The 13,263-nt window shown below is 36.1% G+C and overlaps 1 protein-coding gene across 9 annotated transcripts in view; it reads right to left on the bottom strand.

Moving 5' to 3' along the window:
* The window catches only part of LOC129246503 (transient receptor potential cation channel trpm), a 209,069-nt gene that overhangs the window by 65,445 nt on the left and 130,361 nt on the right, over nt 1-13,263 (bottom strand). For 7 of the 9 annotated variants that reach the window (XM_054885381.1, XM_054885377.1, XM_054885378.1 and 4 more), the window contains one exon: nt 1,782-1,838. The exons of the other annotated variants lie outside the window; for them this stretch is intronic. In XM_054885381.1, the coding sequence (XP_054741356.1) occupies nt 1,782-1,838 (57 nt within the window). The remainder of the gene's footprint in view (nt 1-1,781; nt 1,839-13,263) is intronic. 9 annotated transcript variants of the gene reach the window in all.

The following is a 13,263-nucleotide window of genomic DNA, read 5'->3' as shown; positions in this document are numbered from 1 at the left end:
TTTGCTTTCGATTGCTTGGAAAGTTTACTTTTCTTGTCTGTTTGCGATAAATTTGCTAAGTATCTTTCAAAAATCATATTTTTTAGCAAATTTAAAAGAAATCGAGAAAATTGTTTTTAGATTTTTTTTTTGGGGCATACAGTTTTGTAAAAATCTAGTAAAATATTTGGCAAATTCCAATTGCTACTATAAGTGGTTGAATAATTTTAATGCTTTTCTTCGAGTTATTGCGCATTCACACGCAAGGGTGTGAGGCTGTCAGCGAATAACATCATAGCGGTTCTTGCTGCTAATAGTAATAATTTCAAATTTACATTGCACGAAAATGTAATGAGGACAAAAGTTGCGTAGCCAAAAATAATTAAAAATCTGATTCTCATTTTTGCATGAAATTTTTGTAAATTTTTTCGAGTTTTTTTTATATATGATGCTATTATTTCTGTTGTTTTTGTTAAAAAGGATCTTTCAAGAGACGCGCATAGATGTTTAAAAAAAAAACATATAAAAACTTAGATTATTTCTCTACTTTTATTCATACGGCTCTTATAAATTATATGTGCAAAATCACATAATTTAAATGTCCAACATTAGAACGTCTACAGGTAAAGTGCGCCAAACAGTCGTTTCATGAATACCTAATTGTAGAGAACGTCGAGATATCGATGTTTATGGTTAATACCGAACGTCCAGTTTTTGGTCTGCCAGTCCCTTTTTTTATCCTCGACAGAACCAATTTCTTGAAGTCTTTTTAAAAAAGTTTGAATTGGCTACTCATTCGCACGATTAAAATTAATTAAAAAAACAAAAATCACGAATATTGTAATATACTATTCTGAAAGATCGACCATTTTTATAATAAATTTGAATAATTTCAACACGTACCTCTATAGTGTAAAATTTCACACCTGTCTCCTTGACATATATTAAAGATGACATAAATAGAGGCAACGTCTGGGGATTATTTTATACTGACACACCGGCGTCTTTTTTGAGAGACCCTTTATATTAAACTAACTGCTTTTATAATGAATTAACCAAAAAATTAAAAAAAAAAAACAATCCAATAAGCAAAACTTAACTATACGATTTTCTGTACCACACCATTCTATGCATGCATTAGGGGTGTCCATATCCACTTTTTTGCACATCAACATATGCGACTAATTTTTTATTACTGCAATAAATGCCAGAACTAGGTTGTATTGATGAAGGCTCAATGTGGTTCGTATAATGGACCAAACCACTTTGGTAGAAAAAAATGTATAAAAAAATGATACTGGTCTGCATTTCCAATCGGTTTGTAGAGCAAAACGATACAGTAATTATCCCTTTTTATGTTTTTTTTTTGCAATTCCGAGTGAGTTTAAATCACGTCAATATCTTTCGGTGACTCGCGTACAACATTTCTGAAACCTATATTAATATTTTATCGTAATCAAAATATCGAAATAACGAGCATTACAGCAAATTTTTCGAAATTTCGGAAGCAAAACCGAACCGTTTGTTTTATTTTGGAAAGTTCAAATGAAACTAAGTTATAGGAGATTATAACACATTAAATGGAAAACATATTTTAAATCCGAAAACTACACATAAGGACACCCTTAATGTATATACATATGTAAAATAGATGATGAAATATATGTATGTAGGTGTATATTAAAAAAAAAATATTTTTATTTGTCGTGGAAAACATAAAAAAATTCTGTATGTAAATATGAAAATATTTCTAAATTTATTGCACTTTGTTTAAGTATCGGTTCGTTGCTAAAATTACTCACTTTTCCATTTTCTTGTACTTTGGTATCGCGCAGAGAGTATGTGTCCGCCAAAAGTGCCTGCAAAGGTTCAGTTTGGAATTCATGCGATCATCAATCAAATTTCCATCAAAAAGACATGTATGTATGTACGGTATGTAGGCAGACAGAGACAGAAACAGAGATAGAGAAGGTGTGTGACACAATCGTATGACACATTCGTATAAATTTTGATATTCTTTAAAATAAAATTGTATTTTGTGGACAAAAGAATAGAGTATAGAAGTGTAGAACAAATATCACTAAAACGTGTACTTGGCAATCGCTAAACGGAGTATATTAAATTATAACAACTGTATTTTATAAAACAACAAAAAACCCTATACTTATGTAATTTTTTAAACCTTTTTTAACATAATACACACTTGTAAATATTTGCAACCTTGTGGTTTAGTTAACTTATGTATATGTATATGTGTATGCATATATGAGCGTATGGATTGACATTATATAATAATAAATGTTAGTGTATTATCGACCAAAAATACTGTAAGTTTAAAATTTTATACGCCGGGATTTCATATAACAGCATTTCTGGCACAGTGAATGCCACGAATCGCTCATTTCGAGAGGCACATAAAAATCAAAAATTCGAGATGGTGGCCATTAAAAACAGTGCGTTGATTTTAATTTAAATTTGCATTGATTCGACGTTGTTGGTATCTCAAATGGCCTCAAAACCACTGCTTCTAAGGTGATAAAGAATGGACACAAAAAATATTGGTCGGCCTAAAATCACTATAAACTAAAACTTGTGTAAGCTGTTAAAACAATTTTTATTTTATTTTCTTCTTTATTAAGCGTACTATGTTGAACAAAAAACTCATATCCATTCTCTTTGTTATAAATAAAATGGCGCAATTTAGATATGACTCATCTCATTAAGAGAAGGACATTCATTTTTGTTACGGTATCTGCCGCTCTCTGAAAATTCATTTCATGCTCATTTTTAATTTCGCTTTTTGTTTTTAGCATTTTTTAACAATTGCCCAATATTTTTCAATGGGTCGCAATTGTGGATAGTTTGGTGGGTTGTGATCCATATGAACAATAATTACACCGTGGTTTATATACCAGTTCATAGCATGACGGCTTTAATGACACGATGCTAAATCGGGCCCAAACTGAACTGAGTCTATATGTTGTTTTATGAATGGCAGCAAACGTTTTTGCAAACATTCCTTCATATAAATTTTTGGATTTATAGTGCACTAGGTAATGAATGTTTTGCTTTTCGTACCGCACTGGCAGATGGCGAGCCAAACCAAATATTTTTTAAGAAACTTGACCAACATTATTAGTTTAAAGGCACCTGGAACTCCTACTCTCTTCGTTGCACTATAAAACTCAGCGCCATGAACCTGCTTAAAAGACTTTGATGTATGTTTCATCGTCCATAACCACATAGCCATATTTATGGATGTCTTGACTGTATAATTTTCACGGCTGGGCCTTTTCACCTTTAGTTGGTTTATCATTTCTATAGGGTGCTACAGTTTTTTTTATATTACCGTAAACCCTCACTTTTGAGTACTTTTTGGACGTAACCTTTCGACCCATAGACGTGTTAGCAGCATCTTGAAGTGAAATGCAAAGTTTTTCGAAATAATGACACGATGTTTTGGCTTTTGTGGCCGACGCAAATTCTGTTTTTCCTGCACTGCCTTCTTTCCACCAACAAGGTTTCATTAAACTTTTTTAACACATAAGTTACCGTACTTTTCGGAAAATTTACAGTTTTTGCATCCCCATTGTGAGACAAATGTCCATTGTCTTGCTTTTTGCGCCCAATTTTCTGCAAAAGCTGACACTTAACCGAACACATTTTGAAAAGTACGTAGAAGTTACGAAAAGCGAAAAAGTGAATTAATAACAACAACAAACACTACGAATACGTGTACTAATTTTTTATTTACAGTTGGTTTTAGCAAAAGATGAGTAAACACAATCGACTAGTTTTTTCCGTGTCCATTCTTTAACTTTTTTTCCAGCCAGCTACAAAGAAGTAGACGAACAGTTTTCACAGAGAAAATATCCAACACCGTCAGAAAAAAAATTTCAAAAATCAACGCGAATTTTTAGCGACTTCAAACTAGTACCTGATTAAAACTGAAGGTACCATAAAACTGCATATCCCAAAGTTTTCTAAAAATTCTAATTAAAAAGTTAAAGATTTTGATTTTAATCTTTTAAAACTTGTTAAATTTTTGTGAATTTTTTAGAACGTTTGGATCTTTGATTTATAAGGCTTTTGTGATACAGTGAACTATATTTTTATAAAAAATATTACGAATATATTCTTAAAAGATGTAAGTGGTTTAAACGACTTAGGCGAGGGAATTTAAATGCAGGTATCACAATGGGTATTAGGGCCACCGAGTGTCTTGTCTTACACAAGCAAACTGGCTAACCTAACCTAACCCTCATTTTTTTATGTGCACTTCCGATATCAGCAATCCTGAAAATCTCGGTACAGTAAATATCATAGTAAAAAAAATTCTAAACAAAACTTACACCATTTCACCTTTGCTATTTTCTAATTTTGATTATTGAGTACATTTTTTTTTTATTTTTAACCACGGGAACGAAATTTAGACAACCTTTAGCTGGAGCGATGCATTAAAAAAATAATAATTTTTGCTATTTTGCATTAGCTATTTTCTAATTTTAATTGTTGAATGCAATGAAAAAAAGAATCAGATTCATAATCAGCCACCTCACCTTTTTTTTGTTATTTATTGTTTTTTTCTCTCGTTAGATGACGTACTGTACATGTAAATAAAAAAACATCGCTGCTTTGCAAGGGTTAAAACATATGTGTATGTACATATATATAGCACTAGCCCAACTAATTACTAATAATTTGAACGCCAGGAGAGGAAAAGGTGCTGCAATTTCATATCATACAAATTTTACATCACATATATAGTTGTGTGTTTGTGTATTTTATTGCATGTGGTTCTAGAATAAACTCAATGTAATATAAGCAATCTATTGGCATTCTAACCTACAAGGATATGGCATTGTTTGTGTAAATGCACAGTGAGTAGGTGTAGTATTACTTTTTCTCAGCGTGGCTCAAGTATATCCAAAAGAACAATATTAAATGGTCTAAATAAAAGGAAAGAAATAACGTAAGTATGTAGTTTGCGAATAAATGTGCTGGTCGTATTTGTGTTTTTATTTTATGAGTCAAATATATTGGGTATTTTTCCAAAGTCTTATACTTGCACACACTTTCACACTCGCACGCACGCATGTATATAGGCATGTATGTATTACACTTACATGTGTTGAATGAGATGTTAAACTATGGTACGATGGTGAAGTCTTTTCGATTGTTATAAGTTTGCACTTAGGTATGTATGTGCCAGCAAAAGACAGAGAGCGGAGGAGATAGAGTATTAAAGATAGTGTTGTAAACAATTTTATTTTAATTTTGCATTTTTCAGAAAGAGAGAGATATATGTATACGTAAACTAAGGGAAATAATGCAATAGAAATTCAATTTAATACTACACCGTTGGTTCAAATATAAAGTCTATATAAATTTAACTTTAGTTATACTAACAACATGAATGGCGATTACGCCCCATTTTTACAACAATATTACATTCATGGTTATGCATAGAAACAATACTCAAAGCGTGATTTAATAACAAACTCTAGTAGTTTAACAGACTTTCCGCAACACCATTAGATACAAGTTAGCATACAACATTTTTCTTATATTCTAAACAGAATAAAAAAATAAATAGCAATGAAGAATTGGACAAGTTTTCACGTTTCGCATTTGAATGGAATTGTAATTATACTGGTAGTGATTTTAACAGCAGTTGCATATTCTTATTGACTAACTAAGTCTGCTGCTTGACCAATGTAATGTCTCTTGAGAGGAAGTCTGTTTTAGCAGGTCCAAGGCATCGGCTTTATTTTTTGCTTAAATCTATAATTTAGGTATATACGATTATGTAACCAAAGTCATAGAGACTAACAGAATATATTTTCGGAAATACAACCCTAAACGTGGGTGGATCAGTGATTGGATGAATTTAATGCGGCCCAAATATGACCCCCTACGCTTTACTTAAGAAAAACTCTTTAACTATCTTTTATTTTGAAATAACTGTTAAAATCCAAAAAAAAAGAAATATTACTCTCTTTTTTTTAAAAAAATCAAAAAGGATATTAACTAATTTCGGCCCGAATATGAACCAGGCTTTATTAAAAAAAAAAAATTGATAAACATTTATCATTTTTGGGGCACTTTCTTCTTCTTCTTAATTGGCGCGATAACCGCTTACGCGATTTTGGCCGAGTTTAACAAAGCGCGCCAGTCGTTTCTTTCTCGTGCTAACCGGCGCCAGTTGGACACACCAAGTGAAGCCAAGTCCTTCTCCACCTGATCTTTCCAACGCAGAGGAGGCCTTCCTCTTCCTCTGCTACCACCAGCTGGTACCGCATCGAATACTTTCGGAGCCGGAGCGTTTGTATCCATTCGGACGACATGACCCAGCCAACGAAGCCGCTGGATCTTTATTCGCTGTGCTATGTCTATGTCGTCGTAAAGCTCATACAGCTCATCGTTCCATCGTCTGCGATATTCGCCGTTGCCAACGTGCAAAGGTCCAAAAATCTTACGCAGAATCTTTCTCTCGAACACTCCAAGCGTCGCTTCATCGGATGTTGTCATCGTCCAAGCTTCTGCGCCATACGTCAGGACGGGCATGATGAGAGTCTTGTAGAGTGTTAGTTTTGTTCGTCGAGAGAGGACTTTACTGCTCAATTGCCTACTTAGTCCAAAGTAGCACTTGTTGGCAAGAGAGATTCTACGTTGGATTTCAAGGCTGACATTGTTATAGGTGTTAATGCTGGTTCCCAAATACACGAAGTCTTTTACAACCTCAAAATTATAACTGTCTACAGTGACGTGGGTGCCGATACGCGAGTGCGCCGACTGCTTGTTTGAAGACAGGAGGTACTTCGTTTTGTCCTCGTTCACCACCAAACCCATTCGCTTTGCCTCTTTATCCAGTTTGGAGAAGGCAGAACTAACAGCGCGGTTGTTAAGGCCGATGATATCGATATCATCGGCATACGCCAACAATTGTACGCTCTTATAAAGTATTGTGCCTGAGCGATTAAGTTCTGCGGCTCGTACGATGCTCTCCAACATCAGGTTAAAGAAGTCACACGACAGCGAGTCACCCTGTCTGAAACCTCGTTTGGTATCAAACGGCTCGGAGAGGTCCTTCCCAGTTCTGACGGCGCTGCTGGTGTTGAGCAACGTCATCTTACATAGCCGTATTAGTTTTGAGGGGATACCAAATTCAGACATAGCGGCATACAGGTAACTCCTTTCTGTACTGTCGAATGCAGCTTTGAAGTCGACGAAAAGATGGTGTGTGTCGATTCTCCTTTCGTGGGTCTTTTCCAAGATTTGGCGTATTGTGAATATTTGGTCGATGGTAGACTTTCCAGGTCTGAAGCCACACTGATAAGGTCCAATCAGTTGGTTGACGGTAGGCTTCAGCCTTTCACACAATACGCTCGCTAGAACCTTATAGGCGATATTTAGAAGACTAATCCCGCGGTAATTGGCACAAATTGCAGGATCGCCCTTCTTATGGATTGGGCAGAGCACACTTAAATTCCAATCGGCAGGCATGCTTTCATCCGACCATATTTTGCATAGGAGCTGATGCATGCACCTTACCAGCTCCTCGCCGCCATGTTTGAATAGCTCAGCCGGGAGTCCGTCGGCGCCCGCGGCTTTGTTGTTCTTTAGGCGCGTTATCGCCATTCTCACCTCGTCATGATCGGGTAACGGAACTACAATTCCGTCGTCATCGATTGGGGTATCGGGATCTTCACATTCTCTATGACATGCGCAGCTGTCACTGTTTAACAGGTTCGAGAAGTGTTCCCTCCATAATTTAAGATTGCTCTGTACGTCAGTCACCAGATCGCCGTCTTTGTTCTTACAGGAAAACGCCCCGGTCTTAAAACCTTCTGTAAGCCGCCGAACTTTCTGGTAGAATTTTCGGGCGTTGTTCCTATTGGCCAGCATCTCAAGCTCCTCGCACTCACGTATTTCGGCCTCTCGTTTCTTCTGTCGGATAATACGTCTCTCTTCCTTTTTCAGCTCTCTGTAGCGATCCCACATGGCTCGCGTTGCGCCCGATCGCAGCGTGGCTCTATAGGCGGCATCTTTTCTTTCTGCGGCAGCATGACACTCCTCGTCGTACCAATTGTTTTTTCGGGCTCGCCGGAATCCGATTTCTTCTTCGGCGGCGGTACGTAGGGAACGAGAAATGTTGCTCCATTGCTCATGTATGCCGATTTGTTGGGCAGTGCTTTCGGAGAGCAGGAGTGAGAGTCGAGTGGCGAATCTTCTGGCTGTCTGTTGTGATTGCAGCTTTTCGATGTCGAACATTCTTTGCGTAGGTAGATGCACGTTTTTTGCTGCACAGAGGCGGGTGCGCAGTTTGGCTGCAACAAGGTAATGATCCGAGTCGATGTTGGGTCCTCGGATCGTACGTACATCTAATACACTAGAAGCGTGTCTTCCATCTATCACAACATGATCGATCTGGTTTCGCGTTTTTCGATCAGGAGACAGCCAGGTAGCTTGGTGGATTTTCTTATGCTGGAATCTGGTGCTGCAGACTACCATGTTTCGGGCCCCGGCGAAGTCGATCAGCCTCTGTCCGTTACCGGATGTTTCGTTGTGCAGGCTGAATTTTCCGACTGTGGGACCAAAAATTCCCTCCTTGCCCACCCTGGCGTTGAAGTCGCCAAGCACGATTTTTATGTCGTGGCGGGGGCAGCGCTCATAGGAACGTTCCAGGCGCTCATAGAAGGAATCTTTGGTCGCATCGTCCTTCTCTTCCGTCGGGGCGTGGGCGCAAATTAGCGATATGTTGAAAAATCTGGCTTTGATGCGGATTGTTGCGAGACGCTCGTCCACCGGAGTGAACGACAGTACTTGGCGACGAAGTCTCTCTCCCACAACAAATCCGACACCGAATTTGCGCTCCTTTACATGGCAGCTGTAGTAGACGTCGCAAGGTCCTATGGTTTTCTTTCCTTGCCCCGTCCATCGCATCTCTTGGATGGCAGTGATGTCAGCCTTTACTCTCACGAGGACATCAACCAGCCGGGCAGAGGCACCTTCCCCATTAAGGGACCGGACATTCCAGGTGCATGCCCTCAAATCATATTCCTTATTTCGTTTGCAGGGGTCGTCATCAGTAAAGGCAGTTCTCATCCGAGGCTTTTTTTTTTTTTTTTTTTTTTAATCTTTTCATTGGGGGGGATTTTTAAGTGGCGGGTCCCAAACCCAGCGCACAACCAGCTATCCTGGAATGTTTCGCCTTCTCACGTTAGCTCACTCCCGAACGGGTGTTCGGAAGCTAACCAGAGGATACGTGGGCTAATCCCGGACGTTGTGAGCTGCTTGAACCATATGTAGAAGAATCGTCCTGGCCACTCCCAAGTGAATGGCGATCAGTAACTTTCCCCACTTGCGTGGACTTCTACACATGGCCACTTTAAGCCCCCCAAATTTTCAGCAAATTTTTAGAGAAATAAATAAGGAGATTAAATAATTTCGATGTTTAAATATTTTATACCAAATAAACTGAAAAGTACATTTTTTTTATGCTTATTCATTAATAATTTTCAAAGCTTTGGCACGGGTAAATATTAAATAAAAAATGTGCCTAGTTTTGTTGGCCATAGAACAACACTTAGTTCACTTTAAGAGGTTATATTTTGAGGTCAGCAAATTTTGATTTATCAAAGAAAAGCTTACTTAAGCTACAGCTGCAACTCATTAATTGATTACGTATTTAGAAAAAAACAAGCATTTTAGTGCTTGACAGAAAAAAAGTGCTAAATCGACACAAGTGCTTTTATTGAAAGTAAACAAATAAAAAAAATAAATTTTAAGTTCTTTTATGAACTGGAAGCATTTAAGAAACAAATTTTTAACAAGCTTTATAACAATAAAATTTTGTGACTAAAAATTTTTAATTTGCTTTCATACACTTAAAAAATTAAACTTCACGATTTTAATATTTTTCGATTTTTTGGATGACATTTTCTTGTGTACGAGTATAACTTAAATATATAAAATATATTCCTGGAAATAAGTTCAGCGTTAATACTCCCTACAAAACTCCTTAAAAAACTATTTAGCTGAAGAAATTATATAACTGCTGCAGAGCAGTTGGTGACTGAAACTTTGTACATAGTGTGATATCACTGATTTTAATAATAGCCAAACTGTAATAAGAGGCACACAACCCTTCACGTTGAATTTTAAATTTATTTTGTTAAATAGAATAAGTCCAGCTTACATATGAGTTTCTGGTCACAGGTACATACAGATTGACTGCAATTTCCCGAAATCGACATGTTAAGAATGCAAGTATGAGCGAAGAAAGATATGAAGGATATCATGAATACAAATTAGGACTAGGCCAGTGGAATTGCAGTAATCACATTGTATGTCAAACTTTTTTAATACCTCACATTTGCTGCCTATATATATGCATACTGATATACTGTACTTAAGAATTTGAAAGAAATTGTATATGGAAAATTAAGTAGTAGCCCTAAGAAAAAACATCTATAAATTAAAATTTCATTCGTTAGCCACATTGATAGATTTTATTTATTTTTTTAAAGGTAAAACATTACTTAAATTGAATATTAAATCTCCCTCAAACTGTTAAAGTCATTTCTGAAAATCTAATGGATATACAACCAGCGATAAAATAATAAAACGGCAATACCTCACAAATTTTGTTCAGTTTTGACCGTAAATAAGAGTATAGCTCATTGTCTAACAAAACCCTTTATAAAATATTGTAATATAAAAATTCCGCCAGCTTTCCAGCACAATTTCGCGGTTTTTATTTAAACTTTCTAAACAAATTTGTAGTTTGGATTTTATAGCTTAATAATTTTTTTTTATTTTCACACAGAGAATGAATAACAGCATGAATTAAAAAAAAATCAAGAAAAAAAATTAAAATAAATTAAAAAATAGTTTATCGCGGGCTGCATATACAAGGCCCTTCACGTGCGAGTTTCTGTTAGCAGTATTTTATTTTGATATCTGCCACTGTTCGATGACATCTCTTTAGACAGGTGCTAAATAGCAAAAAAATTAGCACTATTTTGCTTGAAGAGTGTACAGATGAGTGTATAACTAAAACTCGATACGAAAATGAGTGATTTGTGATATATCAATATTTTCGGTCGCGATAATCTTTCACCACAACCTTGGCGGATCGGTACAGTGCACTTTGACTACGGCCGTTTAATTGAAAGAATCGGTACTGAAAGACAAAGTATTGAAAAAAATCTAAATGCAGCTGGAAATGCGCCAAATAACGGCCTTCATTAAAATAACATATAATTAAAAAAAAAGGGCCGACATTATACAAAATTTATAATTTAGAAATATAAGAAGCACCTTATTTGATGACGCTAAAACTTTTTCATTGGCGGTTTTAATTCTTGGCAGTGGCTTTAACTTAACGTGAATTTCTGAACAAATAGCAAGCAATTTGAATTGTGGATACTATCGAAGAGGCAGCAGGGTCGAGGCGAATACGCCTAACTCAATTCATCATTTCTCTGCAGGCTCTTCAAAGAGTTTTGTCTACAGATTTGAAGATGCTTACGCACAAAAAATATCTACTGATATTCGACATTCAAAGTTATGTGGCGCACAGTCAACGATTGTTGCAGCTGAATAACGAAGCGCCAAATTGAGGGGGCCTTACATTTAGGGAATAATTTGAAGTACTCGTATTACTTTTAAAAAGTATGATATAAACGTAGAAGAGTGTATTGGTTTCACAGCAAACTCTAAGTAATATTATATACACCTTGGGTTGCATGTTGGCAACAATATGAGGTTTGGTGAGGAGCGACAGGACGCTTCTGTCTATTCCTCGTTCGTTGTGTAAAAATATTTGGCGAAAAAGGCATTTAAAAGTTGAAGCACTCATCCTACCGCCCCAATATCATTGCCCCCTGTGATTGTGATTTATTTCTCAAGTTGAAAACACACCGCAAGAGAAATTATCGGGGTGGCATATAGGAGGTCAAGGTTGCTCCCAATATTGGGAGGCTATAAAATAAGCTATATAATTTGCTTCTGTGTTATTGGCAAATTACCGGAATTTAATTGCCATATCTTGCCTTAAATCATTGTTCTTTAAATAACTATAGCACAGGGACGAATGGACGAGTTTTTACGGTTTTTTGGTTTCCATTTTAATTTTAATACAATAATTTTTTTATGATTAATTTTTTTTCGTTTTCTAACAAATTTCATCAAAATTTAAAATATTTCAAACCTAATTTTTAAAAACATTTCGAGTTTCAAGCTTTGTAGCCCATTGAAGATTGGTATAAGAAGGTGCAAGCTTGACGTGGCTCAAAAATTTCGTTGATTTAAAAATTAATTTTTTTTTTTTGTGACGATCTTCTTAAATTTGGTAAAATTTTGATCAATATAGCGGCTGCCATAGCCGAATGAGTTGGTGCGTGACTACCATCCGGAACTCACAGAGAGAAAGTTGGTTCGAATCTCGGTGAAGCCCCAAAATTAAGAAAAACATTTTTCTAATAGCGGTCGCCCCTCGGCAGGGAATGGCAAGCCTAAGAGCGCATTTCTGCCATGAAAAAGCTCCTCATTAAAACATCTGCCGTTCGGAGTCGGCTTGAAACTGTAGGTCCCTCCATTTGTGGAACAACATCAAGACGTACACCACAAATAGGAGGAGGAGCTCGCGCCAATTATATATAATATATACATATATATATAGCTTTGAGGACATGAGTCAAGATTTTATCGGTTTAAACGTCTAATAAAGCTTTTCATCACCCACTACCCTTCTTATCACTCACGCTGCCATTGGCAGACGAAAGAGAAACGAAACGGGCTTTCGCGCGCTCTAACGAGCATCAATAAATCAGTGAGTAAATAGCCGCCGTTAAAATAGGCATGAAATGAAATCTAAATAAAAGATTTTCTACAATTAAAAAATGTTATCAAATTAAACATAAATAAATTGAGTGTATACATAAAGTTTTCTTAGAAGATTGAACCGTATTTGCATAAAAGAACTAATAAATATAAATGAAAAAGAAATGAATTCTCAAAACTTGTCATAAGACCTGTGCTATAGTTATTTAATACATTGTAGTTCCAAACACACTTCACATTCGAACTGGATTTATTCTCGTTTTCAAATCAAAGAATTTAATGGACTATCATTTCCAACCAATAAAAAAACTGTGATGAAGCAGGATGTTACAAATATTGGCAGCCAATGTAATAAAATAATTTATTTACAACAAATAAAATGTAGTACAAAATGCCAATACAAAGGCTATTTAAAAAATAAATAGTTCAAAATTA

Source organism: Anastrepha obliqua, chromosome 4 (genome assembly GCF_027943255.1).
Source record: "Anastrepha obliqua isolate idAnaObli1 chromosome 4, idAnaObli1_1.0, whole genome shotgun sequence".
Lineage (NCBI taxonomy): Eukaryota > Metazoa > Arthropoda > Insecta > Diptera > Tephritidae > Anastrepha > Anastrepha obliqua.
Note: the sequence above shows the minus strand (reverse complement) of the source record. Positions and strands in the feature narration are given on the sequence as shown.